We start from the raw sequence: 23192 nt of genomic DNA, 5'->3' as shown, positions 1-23192 counted from the left end.
GGGATTACAGGCGTGAGCCACCGTGTCCGGCCAACACCAGGCTATTTCTTAGCTCTGCTCACCTTCTCCCCTGCTTCAACTACCTCTCCCCTCCCACTCACCCACTTTTAGTTTACTCCTACTCATTGTTCAAGATGCTCCCTCACTTTTTCCCTCCTGTTGTCTTCTCCAGGCTGATATGGGTGATCCTTCATGTATATTTGTGTTGTATAATATAATATTTTGTTATTATTATTTCATTATATGATTGTCACCACCATCAGAACGAGTTTCTTTATAAATAAAGCATTTGTTTCACTCAACTTAGAGTCCTTATTACCCAGCACAGTACCTGGCACTAAGAGTTCAATTAATACTTATGGAATGAACAGATTGATTAATTTTAAAAGAGTAATTGAATCATGATGGTTGTTAATTTAAAAAGTTGGGTAGTAATTGTTTCTCTGGACACCTGTAATAAGAGAACAAACAAGAAACAGTGTAATAAAGTTATTGGGAGTATAATTTCTGTATCCCCTCTACAGTCTAACTCCATAGGGTCAACTCTGTGACCTTGAGCTAGTTAAGTGAATCTTTTTGTGTAAATTTCTTCATATGTATAATGTGGATAATGATACTACTTAGCTCAAAAGGTTGTTATAAGGATCAGAATAGTTAATGCTTGCAATTCCTAGTTAATGCATAGATTAACACCCAACGCATGGTGAATGCTATGAAAATTTTAAAAATAAGTAAAGAAGACAGTTGTGATTCCTGTCTCTACAGAATTTATAGTCTGGGTCAGTGCTGTTTAATAGAAATATAAGGTAAGCCACATATGTAATTAAAAATTTATAGTGGCTATACTAAAAAGTGACTGAATTATAAATAAGATTGATTTAAATAGTTTATGTAAACTGCTATATCAAAAATATTATTTCTACAGGTAACCTATCTAAAAAGTTATATTCCTTATTTTGTACTAAGTCTTCAAAATTCAATGTATTTTATACTTACGGCACATCTCAATTCAGATGCTTAATTCTCATCTGTATTTAGATCTCATCAACTTACAGTTGAAAAAGTAGACTCACATACCCAAGTTGTTCCAAACATCTTTAAATTTTTACTACAACTGATTCAGATATCAGTGTTAATTTACAATTTGTAACAATTGAAGTGAAGAATTCAGTTCCTCAGTCATACTAGTTACAGTTTAGTGTCCAAGAGCCACACAGGCCAGCATGGGATTAGAGGAAAGGTGATAAGTAAGCAGACAATTACAGAGTGTGATTGACACAGAATACTGTGTTAGGGCAAAGATCAAGTGCTCTGGGAACACATAGTAAGGGTACTAATGAAGCTTGGTGGAGGGAATTTATTAAGGAAATTTTCCTGGAGAAAATGCTATCTTGAGACCTCAAGGATAAGCAGGAGCTGGCCAGGTGATGAGGGAGAAAGCGCGTCTATCAGAAGGAATAGTGTTGGGGATGAGGGGAAGTATAGCATTTTCACAGACATGAACAAATTTCAGAGTGACTGATGTATAGAGTGTATATGCGTATATAGGAAGTGGAGGATGAGCTATAGGGGAAGAGGTGGAAAAGGGAGCAGTTGAGAAGTAAGGCTAGAAAAGTTAGCCAGGGAAAAAATCATGAATGAGTTTTTATAAAACATGTTAAAGGAGGTCAGACTATCCTGGAGTTAATGAGAAGCCACTGAAGGAATTAAACATGCAACTGAAGGTTACGTGACCATGATATGTTTACTGAAGATAATTCTGGCTACAGTATGGAAAAAGTTTAGAAGATAATCAATGTCTAGTGTCTCATACCCATAAGATGGCTACTATCAAAAAAAAAAAAAAAAAAACCGAACAGAACAAGCATTGGTGGGTGAGGATGTGAAGAAGCCGAAACCCTTGTGTGCTATTGTTAGTAACATAAAACGTTGCAGCCACTGTGAAAAGCAGTATGGCACTTCCTCAAAAAATTAAAAATATAATTACCACATAATCCAGCAATTCTATTTCTGGATATAGACCCAGGAGAATTGAAAGAAGGATCAAAGAGATATTTGTACACCCATGTTCATAATAACGTTATTTATAATATCTAAAACATGAAAGCTAGCCAAGTATCCATAGATAGATAAATGGTAAGCAAAATATGATATATACATACAATAGGGTGTCGTTCAAGCCTTAAAAGTGAAGGACATTCTGATACATGCTAACTGAAATAAGCTAATTACAGAAAGACAAATACCACTTGATCCCACTTATATGAGGTACCTAGAATAGTCAAAATCAGAGAAACAGAAAGTAGAATAGTGGTTGCCAGAGATAGGGGGAAGAAAAAAGGGGAATTGTTGTTTAACTGGTAGAGAGTTTCAGTTTTGCAAGATGAAAAGAGTTCTGGAAATGAATGGTGGTGATGGTTGCAAAACAATGTGAATGTTTTTAATATTAGTGAACTGTACACTTAAAAATGGTTAAGATGGCCGGGCACGGTGGTTCATGCCTATAATCCCAGCACTTTGGGAGGCCGAGGTGGGCAGATCACAAAGGCAGGAGATCGAGACCATCCTGGATAACATGGTGAAACCCTGCCTCTACAAAAAAATACAAAAAAAGTAGCTGGGCATGGTGGCATGCACCTGTAGTCCCAGCTACTTGGGAAGCTGAGGCAGGAGAATCGCTTGAACCCAGGAAGCGGAGGTTGCAGTGAGCCAAGATCACACCACTGTACTCCAGCCTGGGCAACAGAGCAAGTTTCCACCAAAAAAAATATAAAGAAATAAAATAAAAGCAAATTTTATGTCATGTGTATTTTAACAAACATTTTCAAACTAAAAGCAATGACTGGGCATTAAGTTAAAAAGGTTATTGCTGAGATGCAGGCAAAAGATAAAGATGGCAGCTGAAATGAGACAAGAGAAGTATTGATGAAGAGAAATAGGTTGAATTAAAAAATACTAGGGTTACAGTTAACAAGAGTCTATTGGTGATTAATTTTAGTCTTGGGTGAGGGAGAGTAAGGAGTTAAGCTATTTCCCAGATTTCTAGTGTGAGCAACTAAGGTGGATAGTGATGACATGCATTGAGATAGAGAACGAAGAGGACACATAGACTTGGTTGGGGTTGGGGGTGGAGGACATAAGAGGTTCACCTTCAAACACATTGATTTTGAGGTATTTGCAGGGAATCCAACGGGAGTTGTCTTGTTAGAGAACATACTTCATAATTTCTGGACAGATCTTGGAGCCCTTCTCATGTGGAGGACAATTAAAGGTGTAGGACCAAGGGTAGTTCATGGATGTTTATTGTCTGTCTGCCAGCATATTCTCCTTAATTTTTTTGAGTATTTTGCATTTCTTCACCAATAATCTGTGTGATTTGGATGGGGCTCCACCCAAATTTGTCCCCAAGGATAGAATATGAAACGCACCTGGCCACAGTGATTGGGGTGTAAGGTTGGCAGCCTCAACTAGTAAAGTAAGTGTCAGTCTAAGGATGTGTGCAGGAGTTGCTGACTTAGAAATAAAAGTCTACTCCACTCAATCCCATTAGACTAGGAACCTATGAAAAATATGAACCAGGAACCAGGTTTTCCTAGGAACCAGGAAAAATATGAAATTAGAACTGTTGAAGCCATTTTGCCACCATGAGGATGACAGCAACTGGAGGCCATCACATTGAACCTGAGAAGGAATCTAATATATGAGTTTGAGATGAAGGGTAATTGAATTCTTTTTATGTCATTTTAAATCTGAATCCAGCCATGCCTGAAGCAAGACCAAAGACTAGGCATTTCAAATATGTGAGCCAATGAAGTGCCTGCTTTTCTTATACCAGTTTGAGGTGTATCCTAATGAATATAGGCAGCCCTAGCTCTGCAAAGTAGTGCAGGACCATAAAAAATGACTTTACCACCAGGTGTGGTGGCTCATGCCTGTAATCCCAGCACTTTGGGAGGGTGAGGCAGTGGAACACTTGAAGTCAGGAGTTCGAGACCAGCCTGGCGAAACGCTGTCTCTACTGAAAATACAAAAATTAGCCGGGTGTGGTGGCGCATGCCTGTAGTTCCAGCTACTCAGGAGCTGAGGTGGGAGTATTGCTTGAAACCAGGAGGTGGAAGTTGCAGTGATCCGAGACCTTGCCACTGCACTCCAGCCTGGGTGAGAGTGAGACTCTGTTTTAAAAATAAATAAACAAATAAAAATGACTTTACGAGCTGAAACTCTGAAAAGTTGGTCCAAGACCTTTAGATTTTTTTTTGTTAAAATATTAAAGAAGACTCTTATTTTGAGAAACTAAAAACTTATAAAACTAATATTTATTTAGTATACTAAAATTTATTAGATAATTAAGCGTTCAAATGTTGTATTTCTTTGTAAAAGTGTATCAAAAGTAGTTTGGACAAGGATTTTTTCTGTCTTAGTGAATTATTATACTCCTTTATAAGTTTGGATCACCTTCCAACATTTTACCTTTTGCCCTTTCAATGCCGTAAAATATCTCTGAGATTTCCTTTAATTTGAAGCGTTTTTGTCTGTTTTTCTGTTGCTTTTTTTATTACACACATATATTTAACAGTACAGTTTTACATAGAATGCTAAGAGCACTTTCTTCATATTTTACAAAAAGGCTTGAAACATATGGACTTTCTATTAGTAATTATACAATAGCCCATCCAAATCTAATTCCTAAATAGATGATGGATCATAATTTGTTTAGAATTCAAAGGCTTAATGACAATAATCTGGGGAGGAAAAAGAGTAAGTTTATTTTACATAACTGACCAAAAAATAAATACAAGAAATACTAAATAGAATTTAATGTGGCCTCATGTGCCCTGAAGGAGGTGGTGCCTGATGTGGAGGGGTAATTGCTATGTCCAAGTAATCTACCTGGAATTTCTGCGACGGCAGGGTCATGGAATCATCAGTCCCCTTTCTGCCAGACATGGTGTTACCAACTGCCTTAACTCGATAGCCAGGTCTTTTAACATCTGTAAAAACGACTGCAAAATTGAAGACAGTGCCCTTCTTTCTAGCTTCTGGGTAGACTTTTACCAAGCTTGTCAGTTCTTTCAAGGTTGCATCCATCCAAGCGTAGATCTGCAACTCTCTGGACTGTACGTTTCCCCGGGAAAACTCGTCCGTTCGGTGGTGGTGGCCATTATTGGTGATGAAGATGCGCAGCAGCAGCAGGCATGTTTTCTCACGGTTGATCGGGTTCTCTGGCTCCTTCTTAATCTCCTCCCGCATAATGCGCGACCCCACCGCCATCTTCCTCCTACGGCCCGCCTGTTTTTCTTTACTGTGGTTACTTCCTCTGGGATATTGTCATCCTTTTTGTCACAACCACTTTACTCTTTTAAGTCTATACATTTGCCTTCATGAAGTTCCTGTGGCTGCCAGCCTAGAGTCTTTTGAATAGCAAGTGTCAAATCTGCCTTCACTGTCAGGGAAACATTTATCTTCAGTCTCCTTGTAATTACTGATTCCTTTCAATGCAGCACCTGACTTCAGAGTTTGGCCTGCATGATAGTTGTTAAGCTGATTGGGTTTTTGTTTTCACTACACTGTTCAATCCTAAGTAGAAGTAAATGCTCCATTTTTACCCTAAGCAGCTTTCTGTTCTGAGTGCAACTTAAACTAAACAATGTCGAAGCTACATTACCTTGTTTTTGAATGATCTGACTTCTTCAACATCATTTGTTCACTAGCTTCAGGCGGGCCTAGGTCTCATCCTGTCTTTACTTTGCTGTCTCCATTTTCAAATCTCCTCATCACATTCAATTTCACTTCCAGCATTATCATTTTTAATTTATTTGCTGCACTTTAATTGCTGTTGGTCACTCTTCTCTAATATTCATTTCTTTAACGTCATATGGGCTTAATACTAGGAAAGAAGGAGGCCACCCAAGTAAGGCTTTGCTGTCTGTGCATAAACTAAATAACAGATGGGCAGTGACCAATCACTAACAGAATTTGAAACAACTGATGTGATTGGTCACTGACCATGATATATGTCTGTTATTTACGTAGAGATTCGTGTACTAAAGAGCTAGCAGTGAAGCTTATACGTTAAGCAGTTACTCACAATTAATACACTGCGTAACTGAAATTTAAACCATGTGGGGTCTAGTGTCATTTAACTGAACAGTAATAAGTGAAATTTGTGCGTATGAAAATTGTTCAAAGCATTAACTGCCTTACTAACTAATGCAGAGATTGTGTAAGAAGAAAACAGAAGAAAGCCTAGGAGAGAACCCTGAGGAAAACCAAAGATTTAAGGGATGAACAAAAGAGAAATCTGCACAGTAACTCATAAAGAGTGGTCAAAGAGGTAAAGAGAAAACAAGAGCATGTGGTGTCATACAAGGTAAGAGAAGACCTATTGCAATTGCATTTCCCACCCATTTTTTAAAAATGAGTTCTAATTAACATTCCATAAGATTCACCATTTTGAAGTATACAATTCAGTGGTTTTTAGTATACTCATAGAGTTGAGCGACCATTACCATTATCTAATTCCAGAATATTTTCATCACCCTGGAAAGAAACCCATTACCCACTAGCTGTTTACTCTCCATTCTTCCCTCCTTCCAGTCCCTGGAAATCACTAAACTGCATTCTGTCTCTACGACTGTAACTACTCTAGATACCTCATATAAGTAGAATAATACAGTATTTGTCCTTTTGTGATTGGCTGCTTTCACTTAGCATAGTGTCTCCAGTGATTGTTTTTGTTGTAGCATTTATTACTTTTATAGCTGAATAATATTCTATTGTATGGATATACCAAATTTGTTATCCATTTATCAGATGATAGATACTTGGCTGTTTCTACTTTTGAACTATTACAAATAATGTTTCTATGAACATTTGTGTACAAGTTTTTATGAGAAGATGTTTTCTAGTTTCTTAGGGATATACCTAGGAGTAAAATTGCTGGGTCATATGTTAACTCCCACGTTTTGAGAAACCGTGTGGATGTTTCTACAATGGCCATACCAGTTTACATTTCCATGGGAAATTTGTGAAGATTCTTTTTCAAAAACCTTACATACAAATATTTTTGCTCATTTTATTCTTCTAGTTTCTCATTTTATTTAATCATGCACATTTCTTCCTTGCATCCTTGACTTCCTTATTTCACATTTTTAAAGTTATCTCCTAACTATCTATACAATAAGTTTTCTTCACATTGCATATCATTTGTGGCTTTCCTATCCCACACTGTATAGAATTTATTCAAACTATGAAGAGCACTAGGTCTTTCATATTTCAAGCCATTTGTCCAGGCTGTTTATAACCACCAAAAAAAAATCAAAAGTTAGATATGGATAAGAACAGTGACTTTATTTAGCTTCCCTTTCTCTTCAATTAAATTAATTTAATCTAATTTAATAGTCTTGGGAGGAAAACTCTGCAAAATATATTAGTCATAGATGGTGCAAAGTGAAGTAAATTGCTTTTTATTTTGGAAGAATCTGTTTGCCCTATTTCATTGGATCCCCCGTATTTTCACTGAGATATCAGGACCCTAAATTTTCCTTGGATTTACTCCTCACTCTCTGGCAATCATGCACCTTTTTGATGCAATTAGGGTGTCTGCCACTTCCTATATTACAAGGAGTGAAAGAGTTGGTATACCTGAAATAGAATATCTCAAAGCAAGCTACTTCTTGTGCTCTTTACTTATTGGGATTTTTCAAAAAGTTTTTAGTTTGGCATTATGGCTTAAGCCTGTAATCCCAGCTACTCAGGGCAGGAGGATTGCTTGAAGCCAGGAGTTCAAGACAGCCTGGGCAATACAGTAAGACCCTTTTCCTCTTATAAAAAAAAAAAAAATGCCAGAACAAACGCTGAATGTCACGTGTCAGGATTGTGTTGATTTACTCAACTAAAAGATATCATGTGGAATAGTATCTGCATTGAAAAATCACCACTTCATTGTGAGGCCGGGGTGTGCAGATCACTTGAGATCAGGAGTTCAAAACCAGCCTGGCCAACATGGTGAAACCGCATCTCTACTAAAAATTAAAAAAAAAAAAAAATAGCTGGGCATGGTGTTGGGCGCCTGTAATCCCAGCTACTCTGGAGACTAAGGCAGGAGAATCTCTTGAGCCCGGAAGATGGAGGTTGCAGTGGGCCAAGAATAAGTTTACAGTAATTCTGCTGACATTCTTTAAGACTCCCATCTGCACAAGGCAAGGAAAGGGGTTCTATAACGGAGATATGACAGGGATCACTACCTATGTTTGTTAGCATATGAATTCAGTTGCTGGAGAGAGATTCACAATGATACAGGCAAAAACAAAATAAAAATTTCTTTCTCATTCAAATGAAAGTCCTTGTGTAAGCAGACTAGAGCTAGTATGGTTATGCTATCAATGACCCAATTCCTTCTATCTTATTGCCACATTGTCTCTATGGTGGTGCCTTGGGTCTGCATTTCAGCCAGCACAAAAGAGAAAGAAGAAGGGATAGACACATCACTTTATTTTGATGACAAGACCCAGGAGTTGTTCTCGTCACTGTCACTCACATCCCATTGGCCAAAACTTAGTCACATGGTCATATGCTGCTGCAATGTGACAGGAAATGTAGTCTTTTTTCAGAATGGCTGTTACCCTAGGTAAAATGTGGAGATATTCTTTCTGTGAGAGAAAAAGAGAGTACAGCTACCGGGGGATAACTAGTGGCTACTGTCATATCACTTGATGTCTTTCAAATCTCTGATGCTGATCAATCTCTGCAGTTCCCCCAGTGTGCAGTTGTACTTTTGGTAAGAAGAGGAAGCTCAAGATTTGACCTTTTCTCCCATAATGACCCTCATTTTGGGGGTCAGAAAGGAAGCATGGACATTCACTCATCTCTATATGATGGAAATGTGGAAACAATCACAGGATGCTTTTACAGACCTATAAGTGCCATTGTGACAGAATTAGGCCCGCAAATCCAATTGTCACCTAAACTGCATGTATCCCAGATTCTGCCAGATACATCACAGTGACATTCTGCATCGTGTTCATTTATATTCAGGAGCCAATACTCCCTGAAAAATCTGGCTATTTCCCATCTCCCACTACACAGTTACCATGGTAAATGACCAAAGATACTTCTGGAGAAGGCTGGGAGAAAGATTTACAGGAAGTACTTCTGATGATATCACAAGGTCCTTCTTCAGGTTACCTGGCTTCCTCTATATTCAATGTTTGGAAATAAACTCAAGTTTCAGAATTGAGTGAGCAGCTATCATGACATCATGGTAATTCACGACAGGCCTTGATCAGGTTTTATCATCCCATGTATTATTGTTATTATTATTCAGACCTCATACAATTATATGAATCCCATGAAAGGTTAAGACACTGCCACAGGTTTTCCTGTGTTAGATCACCCCAATTACTGTGGGTTATAGTAAAAATCCCACTTTGTCTCTGACTCTTATGTGTGCCCCCTGGACCGTCATCCCAGAAACCAATTATCCCAATTTCTATCAGGGATACCATTTAATAGTAACATTGTCCACCTTCCTTCCCAGCCTGAAGGGGATTTTTCAAAGATGCTGTCCCTCCCAATGAAATGCACATGTGTTGGGGATAGTTAGGAGGTAGATGAAAAGTTTGCCCATAATGAATTCACTCTAACCTTTTCTGTCTAAAACTTTGGGTTGCTTTTTCTACATCACATTGAGAAATTTTTGGTATTTAAGCTTCATGCAATGTAGGTCAGCTTTGAATGAATATTTTATTCAACCTTCTGAGCAGACAATGAAAACTATACTCAGAGGTTTCAGCAGCACTTTGAATCCAGAATTAATAACAATTACAACAGTATTCAGAAATTCAGCCTGATGTAAAGTAATATTCTATCCCTCCAGGCTAGCATCTGCAAAATCTATACCCACACATTTGCCCCCACATTGAGCACGATAAAAATGAACAAAACCTTGCAATTACTTATTAGCCTTCTTCTAGGTACAAAATTGTTCTTGTCCTGCCTGAGCCCTATTAGTCACAGATTGGAAGCAATGGTAAGGGGAAGGAATGGGTTATAAAGAGGATTTACATCCTCTTGCAAGTTGAGTATGTCAGAGGAAACTTCAAGCAAACCAAGATCAGCCTCATTTGATATGGCAGGAGGGACTGCTTATGTTGTAAAAGAAGGCTTTCAGGGGAACTTGAGTATTCAGAGTGGCAGGAGGGACTTCTTATGTTGTAAAAGAAGGCTTTCAGGGGAACTTGAGTATTCAGAGTAGCTGGAGCTATTTAAATCTTCCCAAATGTCATTATAATTCTCAGTTTTTGCTCCTTGATGTAAGAGATCAGAAGGTAGGTGTGGTGTGTTATTGAGAACCATTAGGGGTTTTCAAACTTTAGTGTCCCTCATCACCTGGAGAGCTTTACAAGAAATGTGTTAGGAGGCTTGAAGAAACAGACTCTAACCTGAGATTCCAGGAAGAGTATCAAAAACCATACCACAAAACTAGGCTAAGAAAGCTTCTACCTTTGCTTGAGTCCTGATCAGAAAGCTGTCACACACTTGCTGGCTTTAATACCTTGCACTAGAATTTGTGCCAGACAAATAAATCTTCTGTCTCCCAGCTCTCTCAAGTAGCTGGTTCCGAATAAAAGTCTAATGCATTGATTAGCAGAATGTATACCACAACTAGGACACATAGGAAACTTTTAATTAATTTATTCGTTGTAATTTTCCAGACTGTTTACTCTAGAAAGGCATGCAAGAAGGAAGTGAGATTGGGTATTGAGTACTCCTGCACTTGTTTCAAGTTGGGTAGGTACATACTCACTTGTGAGTAAACCTCGTTAAAGTCTGTCTCTCCCACTAGGAAGAAAGCATCAAGAAAGCTGAATCTAATGTTTATTTACTCCTGCGCCCCTAGCACCTAGCAGCACAGTGCCTGGCACATAATGGCACTCAATATAGATTTGCTAATATGCTTATTGCCCAGTGAATCAGCAGTTTCTGAAAGGAGGGGAAGGAGGAGACAAGCTCTCTGACGAAAACGTGAAGCAGTTTTATAGCCTTTGCTTATGCTCAGCCCGGGTGCTCTCCATATTGTCTACCACTCTAGCATTGTGGACAAACATAAAAATTTAGGACTGTTATTTTTGTTTTGTTTTTTGTCTGTTTGTTTTTCATGAGAGACTATTAATCTAGTCCATGTGATTCCAGAAGAAGTAGGATCCAGGGTAAATTCAAAGGAGAAAAAGCATATTTGACTTAGCTGCTTTAAATTTTATGTTCTTTCCTGACTTTTGGGTTAACTTCTTTAAAAAACTGCCAGGCCAGGTGCGGTGGCTCACGCCTGTAATCCCAGCACTTTGGGAGGCCGAGGTGGGCGGATCACCAGAGCCAGGAGTTCGAGACCAGCCTGACCAACATGGGAAACCCCATCTCTACTAAAAATACAAAAATTAGCTGGGTGTGGTGGCACATGCCTGTAATCCCAGCTACTCGGGAGGCTGAGGCAGGAGAATTGCTTGAACCCGGAAGGCGGAGGTTGTGGTGAGCCAAGATCATGCCATTGCACTCCAGCCTAGGCAACAAGAGCGAAATTCCATCTCAAAATAAATAAATAAATAAATAATTGCCCACATCAAAGACAAATAAATAACAACATCACAAAATAAATGACCTCTTCCTTTCACCACCTAAGTTTGAAAGGGTTAGTAAATGATGTTGAGAGAGAGAGCCTCCCTAGAGGCTTCACAATCCCCAGCCCCCACATACCCACCTGCATCAGGACAAGTCATGAAGGAAGATGGAGGCTGCGACCTGCGTAGCACAAACTGAACAGAACGTCATGCCCCAGCCTCCATCTGAAATATACCTCCCTTAGCCTTTATTAATCTCTGAATGTCAATATTTTTATTTTTTTTTCTTTGTACCTTGTGATTCTGCAACCCCCTCAGTTACAGGCATCAGATTCAGCGTCATTCTCAACCTCTTAAGATGCATAAATTTCCAGGTTCCTTGCAACAAGCAGCAGGTATAGATTGGCAGGTAACAGAAAGAACATAAAGGTGCTGAGAGCACCTGAGGGGTCTTGGAAAGGCGTCACTAGTGATTAGAAAACAAGGGCATGTAAAGGGTTAAAAGAGCACAGAAAACACCTGGGCCTAATTCATAATCTTGGCAAGATTGGTTGTAATCTGCTTTATCAAATTAAATACTTTTCAAAAGGAAGAAGTTGTGTAAAAGTTTGTATAGTGAACAATAGGAAAGGAAGAATTTGCCTCACATCACGCAACTGTAGGTGTCTGGCCTCACAGCTTCTCATCTGATGCTAGGATGGCAGGGGTGCCCATTTCCCTCTGGTAGGGCTCTTGGCATTCATATTCCTCTCCTTGATACTTTTGTGGCTCTTTTCCTTCCAGAACTAGCTTGCCTGCCTGGGGAGTGGGTAAAGTCAATGAGTGTGAGTTGTGTGAGAGTCTCAAAATATCAGACCATCTCACAAATGAGCAAAGATGTTACAGGAGGAAAACAGTCTGAGGTATTTATTGATAACTTGGGAAGTTGTTTTTAAACATCTAGTCCCATTACAAGTAAATTATCTGTTGTTACATCATTGTCTGCAAAATGTGTCTAAAGCTTAGGCACATTTGTGTCACGTATGTATGTATGTGTTTAACTATTTGTTTATTATTAGAGCCTAACCTCATAATCAAATTGTTCTGTTTGAGCCCCTAAAGTGGCTTGTCACTGAGTGAAAGTAATTTCCCATGGCAGGTGCTCCCAGCAGGTGGCTGCTCACAGTACCTGCATCTGAAAGGTAGATTTAGTCAGAGATTTTATTTTAATAAGAAACCCGTACTGCAGCCGAGCCACCACTGGGTGATGTGCCAAAATTCATGTCTGCAGCATGATTTATTATGTGAAAATACCACAGAACTAATCAGTGGAGTTACTAATTAATACAAATCTGCATTTTTTGCATAAGCAATTAGTGCAAGGAGAGAGCAGTGAAAGAGGAAGTTTGACTCCTTTAATCTCAGTGCCTACTCAAGCGGAAAGACCCACCAAGGCCAAACTCCAAGATCTACATTTGGAATTTTCCCCCTTTGATTAGTTAAAGACATAAAAGGTCAAATTATCAATATTTAATTTGAGTGAAATGCATTTGTTATAAAGGAAAGAAAACATTTTATTTAAAGAAGGTGAGACTCCAGGGATGAATTCTTTAATCAAAAATGATTATATTTCTCATTACAGTGAAGTGTGAATAATACTTGATAAGGATTTTGTTTACTAATAATAATGATGTTTTGAAAATTACATCAATAAGTGTGTGGTGGGGGAGGGGGATATGGTGTATGTATTTCTCAGATGTTCAAAGTACCAAAGGAGCTTTCTCTTCTCAGTTATGTCTTTACTAGACTTTTCCAGTATATGTTGGATAAGTTATGACTATTCAATATGTAATATTTTAGATCTGGCATGATTTAGCTAATTGTGTGGCTCACTGAATCTGAGTGAATAATACCATTTAACTTCTGTTGGCTTATTTTTTCGTGAATTTACCAGAAATTGTTTACAGTATGAAATAACTGAAATGTTGATAAAGTGATGGTGAAAAAGATTTTATATTTTCAATAAAACTTATACTCCATAAAACACAAGCAAATTCAAAAACATTTTTAGAGATATTTTATTATTTCTATGGACAGTAAACAAGAAATTCATTTTGGTTTTGAAGCTGTGTGGCAAATAAGTGCAAATATTGGAATAATGACTACCTTTTTGAAAGCTACTCAATTTATGATTTCTGTCTTTGTCTCAGACTAGCCAGCTCAAATTATAGTTTAAGCTCTTTCCTTACCCCTAAATCTGGCTACCTAGTTTTATAGGAAACTTACTGTGAATATGTGACTAATTAGATGCAGACTTACAGGACTCTTTGACTAAAAGCTCAGTCATGGCGCCCCATGTTTTTTGTTTGTCTGTTTGTTTTTTTGAAACAAAGCAAACAGGGAAGAGCGGAAAGGAGGAAGGGAAAGAAAGGAGGAAGAAGGGGAGGGAGGAAAGGAAGGAAAGGAGGAGGAAGGGGAGGGAAGGAAGGAAGGAAGGAAAGGAGGAAGGGCGGAAGGAAAGGAGGAAGGAAGGGAGGAAGAGAGATTTTGCTGAATCTAGTAGGCCGAAGGTCAGGGCCTTTGGAGTGGGAATTGTCCACGGTGCTGATAGGTTGAGGAAGTCATTCCTTCCACAATTCGCCTGCGGCCCTAAACCTGGTTTGCCCGCGTTCCTCCCGTGCCTTTAGGAACTTGTCCGGGTCTTCTCTCCCAACCCACTGCAGCAGCCATTGTTCTTGCGACGCTCCGGCGCCGTCGGTGTGTCTCGGCTCTCCACTCCTGAAGCTACACACAGCTACGGAGGATTTTTGTTTACTTGCTTCTTTCTATTAAGGCAAAGGTTGGCAAATAGCGTGTGCTTGTCAGTTCCCTGGCCCTGCGATCCCCTTTGGACAACAAGCTGTTCCTCGATCCCCGGGAAACAGGTGTGCGCCCTCTGCTCACGCTCCTCACCCGAGAGCAAGTGCGACCGTGGGCATACACTTACACTCTCACACCCACCCACTTATGCCCACACTCACATACACATTCATTGACACACACTGGCACACACTCATATGTTCACATACACACTAACAATCACACACTCATTATTTATGTGCACACACGATTTGCACACACATTCACATAGTCTTGCACACACACGGGTTCACACACGTACATTCAAGCGCAATCACACACTTTTGCACACACAGGGCATCGGACGCACGAGGCCTTGAGCAATTGTGCCCGTGACCTACGCCTGCCAAGATGCTCCTACTGAGTTGATTTTACGTTGTTGATTCTGAGTGTTGGATAGTTTAAGGAAAGCCCCTGGATCTTGACAGGGAATCAGAGACAAGTCCTTCCAAGGCCTGTGGGAGCCGAGAAAGGAGCCACCAAAGCCCCGTCGGGACCGGGAGGGCATAAATAATAAATAAAAAGGCCCAGGCAGGCCGAGCTGGGGAAGCCCGGCACTAAATCACTCCCTAAATCACAGTCGCGTCGTGCTCCATCCAATAGCTCTAAGCGATTTGTGGGGTTGGGGGTTGAAATCAATTTTTTCCGTTCTCGCAGGTGCAATATGAATCAATTATCTTAATTAAGATTATGCCGCAAGCCCAGGAGATTTGGGGAGGATGGGTTTTGCGCTCGGGGCGACGGCGAGGCATTTTAATAGCATCTCTCGTTGCTCTTGGCTCTCCCCGGTCGCCTGCCTGTCGAGCCTGGGCAGCTCCAGCCTCAGGCCAGGACCCGGGAGCCCAACTGCCTCCCCCGGGGCGGAGGCGCCGCGTCGGCGGTCTGGTCAGAACCCGCATCAACCCCCCTTCATCCCCCGAAGCTCTCAAGAGCCTCCGAGCTACCCAGCCTGTGCAGGACCTGCAGCTTTCAGCCCTCCGTTCCTGCGGCCTCTGAGCCCCACGGTCTCGCGGGCCCCTCAGCCACCCGGCCCCTTCACCCCCCTCTCCCGCGCCCAGGCCCCGACACCCCCCTCCTAGGCAGGGCGGGGAGAGGACGCGGGAACCTCTCGAGGTCGGCCGGGCTGCCCTGGCCACACTTGATCCTTTCATTGAACGCAAACCTCCCTTTGCAAGAGCGAGCATCTGTTTCCCTGAGAAACAGGTCACCGCCAGCGACGCCGGCCCGGCCCCTGCTCTTTATCTTGGCCCTGTGAATGCTTTTCCCCCAACCTCCCGCCCCCCGCTTTCGCCTCCAGCCACACGCTTCCCACCCCCTACGTCCGGGCCACACGCCTCCGTCCCTTCCCCACCCCCATCCCCCTACACGCCTCGCCCTTCCCCTCCGCCCGGCCCAGGCCGCACTCCCCTCTCCCCACCCCCGGCCACACGCCTCCTCCCGCCCCCCTTCCCGCGGGCGCTCCGGCTGCCGCTGTAACGGCCGGGACGCCCGGCCCGCGCCGCGCGCTCAGAGCGGGGACCCGGGAGGCGGCAGATTTGGGGCATTGCTCGAGGGCAGTGAGTCATGAAAGCGGCTTTTGTTGTCCGCGCGTGCGGTTCGCGTGCCGCTGGGTAGCCTGCAGCGCCCAGTAGGGACAGGAGCTGGGGGAGTACAGCTAACGGGCAGCGAGGGGAGAGAGAAAAAACTTAGGGAATCAGGAGGGGGAAAAGTGTGCAACCGTCCAAACAAGTCCAAAGAGAAGAAAATAAGGAGGCGGAGCGGGGCCTCGGAGAAGGTCCTCAGCGCTAAGCCCCGCCGCGCCTTCAGCTCTGTCCTCTCCCGGATCCGACCGACTCTCTTCTCTCGCCCCAATTTCTGGCGCCTTCAACCCCAAACAAAACGCACCTCAATCCAGGCCGTGTCCAGGCTCCTCCCTTTAGGGCCTTACTACCCGCATCTCCCGGGAGCCTCGCGGGCACTGGCTGAGAGTCGCGATGCCGGCGCCCCGGGTCGAAATTTTCCGCGCAGAGGAGGGTCACATCGGAGAGCTGCGGGATGGGAAGCCTAGGTACAGCCACCGTGAGACCCAACCTCAGCCGGGTCTCTGAAACATCCTGGAGTGACCTTTCCTTTGTGCAAATCCCCAGGCCTGAGCGAACAACGCGCAGTGGGATTAGAGATGAATTTATCAAGGGTAGAGGGAGGAAACAGACTTGTAATTCCCGCACTTTACGCATTTGAGTCTCCGTCTGGCAAAACACTCGGGCGTCCCTCTTGCTCAAGAACATCTGACTCCACCATAATTCTCCTGTATTGCACAGGATGTCGCGAACTGGAGAAGTTTCTGCTTTCTGGGGATGAGGACAAGGATTTAGCAGAGGGACCTCTAGGCTACCCCTGACCTCGAAGTTAGCTGGAGTCCTTTCTCCCACTCCGTCCCCAGATCTCCTCCGGAACTCCCCAAAGTTGGAAAAATGAGAGCCTAGGCACGAGTTCCTTATGCCTGAGGCATGGTGTGCTGCCAGTCTGGGCAGCTGCCGGGTGAGGGGCAGCACTTAACCTGGCCCTGCCGCAAACGTCCTCGAACCTCGGGCTGTGTACTACCTTCTAAGGGCTAGTACACCGACGCCCTCGAGTTTTAGCCCAACACTGAAGATACAGACAGTACAGGGGTAAATCCTGGGCCCAGGCTCCTGGGTGAATGATTTTATCCTCCCCTATGCGCTTTGTCAGCCGAGTGAATGTAGAAAAGCAAGCAAAACTCCGGAACCCCACAACGATTCACGCCACGCTTCGGTGGCACAACTCTTTTCTTCCCCTTTTAGATTAGTACTGTGCAGGAAGGCTGCACCTGCTACCTTCAGACACCGGCGATCCGGCTAGGACCCTCTTCCTCTACCCCTACTCTCTCCTCCCGTCCCCACTCTCTCCCAGATGCACCCCAATCCAGCCTCTCAACCCTGACACTGTTTGCAAACTCGAGGGATGTTTAGTGCAATTGCCTTTAATAAGCGATCCACGTAAGAGGTATTTATTGCAGAGGGTTTCAGGTCTGGGAGGGGGTAAGGAGTTAGTTAATGAAGGATTAGAGGCAAAGCTGGGAAAGAACGAGTAGACAGGCCAGTTTCTTTCTTTCTCTTTAAAATCTATTCTGGAAAACCCTTGTTCGAAAAGAGTAAAGAATTGCTATTTAGGCAACAATATATCTCCTTCAGAACTGATCAAGAATTTCTGTGGTCTTTGCTTGACCTTCAAGGTGGAGTTTCAAATCAGAGGCTTTGAAGTCTGGAGGAGTGCGCAGCCATTAAGCCTTCCCGGGGTTGTGCTAAAGGCGTTTCTAGAAAGAGATAAGAAAGACCCGTTCAGCACAGGCCCATTGCATCTTCTTTTTGAAAAGGCTTGTCTGAATCAAGTATCTTATGCAGAACCGAGATTGAGGGGAGCAAGAGCGCAGGTCCGGCTGTGGCGAGGTGTCCACCACCGTACTTGTGGTCAATTCCTGGACTACAGAGCCGAGGCCGTGCAGGGCGGGCTGGCCAGGGAACCAGAAGCGTCCCTGGACTGGCTGAGTGAGGGTGCCCTTTGCAGCAACCCAGTGGCCATGGTTAAAAGGCAGAATCCAACCGTCAAAGAAGTCCCCAGCTCCCACATAAGAGAGCGCAAAGGCCAATGGAACCAAGACCTCCTCGAGAGGACTAGCTCGCTTTAAGGACAAGATCCTGGGAATGGAGGTGGGGACTGACGTAGTGAGAGGGTCTGGAGGGACAGTGGTAGCTGAGGGTCAGGACATGAAGGATTGCACGTAGGGTAGGGATAGAATGGCAGGTACAACTTTTCTGTACTGAAGGAACTGGGAGAGGACGATCCGGTTAGGGAGGTTGGGGAACTAATCTCAACGCTGCGTCTACAAATGAAGCCGCTTTTATATGGCGTATATGTTTGCTTAGAGGGGCCGACGGAGATTAGGAGAAGCCATCCTTTGGCGCCAAAGATCAAAGCGTCTGCCAAGGAGAAGAAGCCAAGGGATGGGCCTTTCAGAGAGGGCAAGGAGTCATGCTGCTCTGGATGCCAGTGTCAGGGCAAGAAATCGAAAGGAGCAAGGACTCTTCACTGGGTGCCTCAGTCTCCCCGCTTCTGCCTCTTTCACCTCTGTCCTACTTCCGGCGCGAAAGCAGGCCACTCGCTCTGATCTAGACCTAGTTAACATTGGCTTTTCCCTTCCTTCCCTCAAATCCCCTCCCCCCTCTATCCCCTGTCCCTTCTGCCGCCTGAAAGGGTTAATCTCTCCTGCGGGTAAAAACAGGTCCGCGGAGTCTCTAACTGGCGACAGATGGGCCACTTTCTTCTGGCCACAAAGGGGCCGGAATGGAGCGCTCCGCGGCATACAAATGGGCAGGTCACGTGGTTCCAGGCTCTTGGCTGGACCGGGAAGACCATATGGCGCATGCCGGGGAGGAAGGAGAAGGGGCGGGGGTAGGGGTGGAGGGTGAGGGGAGCGGTTGTCGGAGGAGGGCGGGAGACGAGCAAGGCGTGGGGAGAAGTGGGGAGGAGGGGAGAACGGGGAGCGCAGCCTGGACGCGTGCGCAGGCGTCAGGCGCAGAGACCTGCTAGCCCCTCAGCTAGTGGCCCCGCCCGCGCTTAGCATCACTAACTGGGCTATATAACCTGAGCGCCCGCGCGGCCAGGACACGAGGAATTCGCCCACGCAGGAGGCACGGCGTCCGGAGGCCCCAGGGTTATGAGACTATCACTGCTCAGGACCTACTAACAACAAAGGTAATTACAGTTCTTTCATTTTTTTGCCCTAGAATAGAAGCAATAACTGAAGACTGATGCACCTACATATTCTGTATGTGTGCGTTTGCGAGAGTGTGTATGTGTATTGAGACCAGCATCCCTCTCCATAATTGCCCATAAGTACTCACACATAATGAGTCGTGTCACTCAAGTACCCCCTGCAGGCTTTCTAATTTAAATTTTAAAAATTTGGGTTTCTTTTGTGGATAGCATAGGAGCTTCTTGGATTTTTTAAAAGAATACGCGGTAACTATGATTATCTGCTGGTGCTGATTTTAAAGTCCCAAAAGTAATAATGACTTCACTTTCTCACTTCTTACAGTAAGAAAAAAATCTGTGTTATCAATGTATATTTTGTGTGCATGTATTTTACTCACATTGGGAGTGTCGAACTGTGTTCTCAGTGAATGAAAGGGACGTGGATACCTTGAGTATTCACACCATGGAAAATAAATCAGGTTCAGAGATAGTTTAGTTGAGAGGGGGGAAAGTGGAGAAAGGGAGAGGGACTCACTCCTGCTACCTGTTACCGCTCGAGAGGCGGCCAAGTCCCCAGCAGCCACTACTGGAGCCAGAAATTCAGTTGTTTTACTAAAGGCTTTTTATTTTCCTTACTAGAAGGGGCAACTTCGCGGTTGCCAATCGCTGACCATTATAATTACTCAATCTTTTAAAGGGAGGTTTGAGGCGAACTTTGAAAAGCCCCAATAAAGAGCGGGCGGCCCTTTCAATGGGCTGTTTATTAGAGAGGAGCCTTCCGCACCTGATGCCCGGCGCGTGGGAGAGCGCTCTGCGCCGCGCCCCCAGTCCTCGCCCTGCAGCTAGCGCTTTTGTACAAGGTGGAAATTTAGCGGCGGGCCAGAGATGGAAGGCAAGAAAAGAAAGGCGAGGGAGGGGTGGAAGACCCTGTCCACTTTTGTTGCCAAATGTTACATTGATGGTGAAACAATTTGGTGGAAACTATTTTTCCTCCTTTCTGCATTTGCTTTTCAGTATCCCGTCGGTGTAATCTTCTTACAAATCGCTTCCAGTATTAGTAAATTACGCAATGGCTGTTCAACTTAAATCGCTAAGTATCTGGAAGCCAGGACAGAAATGGAAATAGAATATGTGATTTTTCAGCTTTTTTTTTTTTTTTTTTTTTTTTGTGGAGTTGTGAGTGACTTTGAACACATTCGGATAAACATGAAGTCGCTGAAATGTACAGTCATTTCCACACACATTATCCTGTCGGGCAACCACCATAAACACATCTAAGTTAATCACTAGGATACAAACACATATGCGTGAGTGGTGTACACATATACATATTCGCTGCCCTCCCCCAGTCCTGTCCTCACTCCTACGTACTAGCGGGGCACACGCACGCGCCATTATAAAACACTGCATTTAACTTTTTCTCAGAGGCATTTATTTTGTAATGGGCAGGTACTTTTCGCAAGCATTTGTACAGGTTTAGGGAGTGGAAGCTGAAGGCGTATCTGGCTTTTGAATATAGCGTTTTTCTGCTTTTCTTTCTGTTTGCCTCTCCCCTGTTGAATGCAGGAAATCGAAACATGACCAAGTCGTACAGCGAGAGTGGGCTGATGGGCGAGCCTCAGCCCCAAGGTCCTCCAAGCTGGACAGACGAGTGTCTCAGTTCTCAGGACGAGGAGCACGAGGCAGACAAGAAGGAGGACGACCTCGAAGCCATGAACGCAGAGGAGGACTCACTGAGGAACGGGGGAGAGGAAGAGGACGAAGATGAGGACCTGGAAGAGGAGGAAGAAGAGGAAGAGGAGGATGACGATCAAAAGCCCAAGAGACGCGGCCCCAAAAAGAAGAAGATGACCAAGGCTCGCCTGGAGCGTTTTAAATTGAGACGCATGAAGGCTAACGCCCGGGAGCGGAACCGCATGCACGGACTGAACGCGGCGCTAGACAACCTGCGCAAGGTGGTGCCTTGCTATTCTAAGACGCAGAAGCTGTCCAAAATCGAGACTCTGCGCTTGGCCAAGAACTACATCTGGGCTCTGTCGGAGATCCTGCGCTCAGGCAAAAGCCCAGACCTGGTCTCCTTCGTTCAGACGCTTTGCAAGGGCTTATCCCAACCCACCACCAACCTGGTTGCGGGCTGCCTGCAACTCAATCCTCGGACTTTTCTGCCTGAGCAGAACCAGGACATGCCCCCGCACCTGCCGACGGCCAGCGCTTCCTTCCCTGTACACCCCTACTCCTACCAGTCGCCTGGGCTGCCCAGTCCGCCTTACGGTACCATGGACAGCTCCCATGTCTTCCACGTTAAGCCGCCGCCGCACGCCTACAGCGCAGCGCTGGAGCCCTTCTTTGAAAGCCCTCTGACTGATTGCACCAGCCCTTCCTTTGATGGACCCCTCAGCCCGCCGCTCAGCATCAATGGCAACTTCTCTTTCAAACACGAACCGTCCGCCGAGTTTGAGAAAAATTATGCCTTTACCATGCACTATCCTGCAGCGACCCTGGCAGGGGCCCAAAGCCACGGATCAATCTTCTCGGGCACCGCTGCCCCTCGCTGCGAGATCCCCATAGACAATATTATGTCCTTCGATAGCCATTCACATCATGAGCGAGTCATGAGTGCCCAGCTCAATGCCATCTTTCATGATTAGAGGCACGCCAGTTTCACCATTTCCGGGAAACGAACCCACTGTGCTTACAGTGACTGTCGTGTTTACAAAAGGCAGCCCTTTGGGTACTACTGCTGCAAAGTGCAAATACTCCAAGCTTCAAGTGATATATGTATTTATTGTCATTACTGCCTTGGAAGAAACAGGGGATCAAAGTTCCTGTTCACCTTATGTATTATTTTCTATAGCTCTTCTATTTTGAAAAAAAAAATACAGTGAAGTTAAAAAAAACACCACGAATTTGGTGTAGCTGTATTCAGATCGTATTAATTATCTGATCGGGATAACAAAATCACAAGCAATAATTAGGATCTATGCAATTTTTAAACTAGTAATGGGCCAATTAAAATATATATAAATATATATTTTTCAACCAGCATTTTACTACTTGTTATCTTTCCCATGCTGAATTATTTTGTTGTGATTTTGTACAGAATTTTTAATGACTTTTTATAATGTGGATTTCCTATTTTAAAACCATGCAGCTTCATCAATTTTTATACATATCAGAAAAGTAGAATTATATCTAATTTATACAAAATAATTTAACTAATTTAAACCAGCAGAAAAGTGCTTAGAAAGTTATTGTGTTGCCTTAGCACTTCTTTCCTCTCCAATTGTAAAAAAAAAAAATTGCACAATTTGAGCAATTCATTTCACTTTAAAGTCTTTCCCTCTCCCTAAAATAAAAACCAGAATCATAATTTTCAAGAGAATAAAAAATTAAGAGATACATTCCCTATCAAAACATATCAATTCAACACATTACTTGCACAAGCTTGTATATACATATTATAAATAAATGCCAACATACCCTTCTTTAAATCAAAAGCTGCTTGACTATCACATACAATTTGCACTGTTACTTTTTAGTCTTTTACTCCTTTGCATTCCATGATTTTACAGAGAATCTGAAGCTATTGATGTTTCCAGAAAATATAAATGCATGATTTTATACATAGTCACAAAAATGGTGGTTTGTCATATATTCATGTAATAAATCTGAGCCTAAATCTAATCAGGTTGTTAATGTTGGGATTTATATCTATTGTAGTCAATTAGTACAGTAGCTTAAATAAATTCAAACCATTTAATTCATAATTAGAACAATAGCTATTGCATGTAAAATGCAGTCCAGAATAAGTGCTGTTTGAGATGTGATGCTGGTACCACTGGAATCGATCTGTACTGTAATTTTGTTTGTAATCCTGTATATTATGGTGTAATGCACAATTTAGAAAACATTCATCCAGTTGCAATAAAATAGTATTGAAAGTGA

General features: G+C 43.3%; 2 protein-coding genes across 2 annotated transcripts; one reads left to right on the top strand and one right to left on the bottom strand.

Moving 5' to 3' along the window:
• Positions 1-4449: 4449 nt before the first annotated feature.
• Positions 4450-5916, bottom strand: LOC129058061 (histone deacetylase complex subunit SAP18-like). The gene has a single exon (XM_054549565.1). The coding sequence runs from the start codon at positions 5269-5271 to the stop codon at positions 4816-4818; it is 456 nt and encodes a 151-aa protein (XP_054405540.1). The 5' UTR covers positions 5272-5916; the 3' UTR covers positions 4450-4815.
• A 13066-nt stretch (positions 5917-18982) lies between these two features.
• On the top strand, positions 18983-22585 carry NEUROD1 (neuronal differentiation 1). The gene is made up of 2 exons (XM_002812649.5): positions 18983-19247; positions 20814-22585. Exon 2 carries the CDS (start codon positions 20825-20827, stop codon positions 21893-21895), a length of 1071 nt encoding a protein of 356 aa, XP_002812695.1. The 5' UTR covers positions 18983-19247; positions 20814-20824; the 3' UTR covers positions 21896-22585.
• Positions 22586-23192: the final 607 nt, after the last annotated feature.

Source organism: Pongo abelii, chromosome 11 (assembly GCF_028885655.2).
Source record: "Pongo abelii isolate AG06213 chromosome 11, NHGRI_mPonAbe1-v2.0_pri, whole genome shotgun sequence".
Lineage (NCBI taxonomy): Eukaryota > Metazoa > Chordata > Mammalia > Primates > Hominidae > Pongo > Pongo abelii.
This window is presented reverse-complemented; position numbering and strand designations above follow the sequence as displayed.

Excerpts from the sequence above, each read along its gene's own strand:
- NEUROD1 (XM_002812649.5), top strand. The coding sequence starts at position 20,825 with ATGACCAAGTCGTACAGCGAGAGTGGGCTGATGGGCGAGCCTCAGCCC.
- LOC129058061 (XM_054549565.1), bottom strand. The coding sequence starts at position 5,271 with ATGGCGGTGGGGTCGCGCATTATGCGGGAGGAGATTAAGAAGGAGCCA.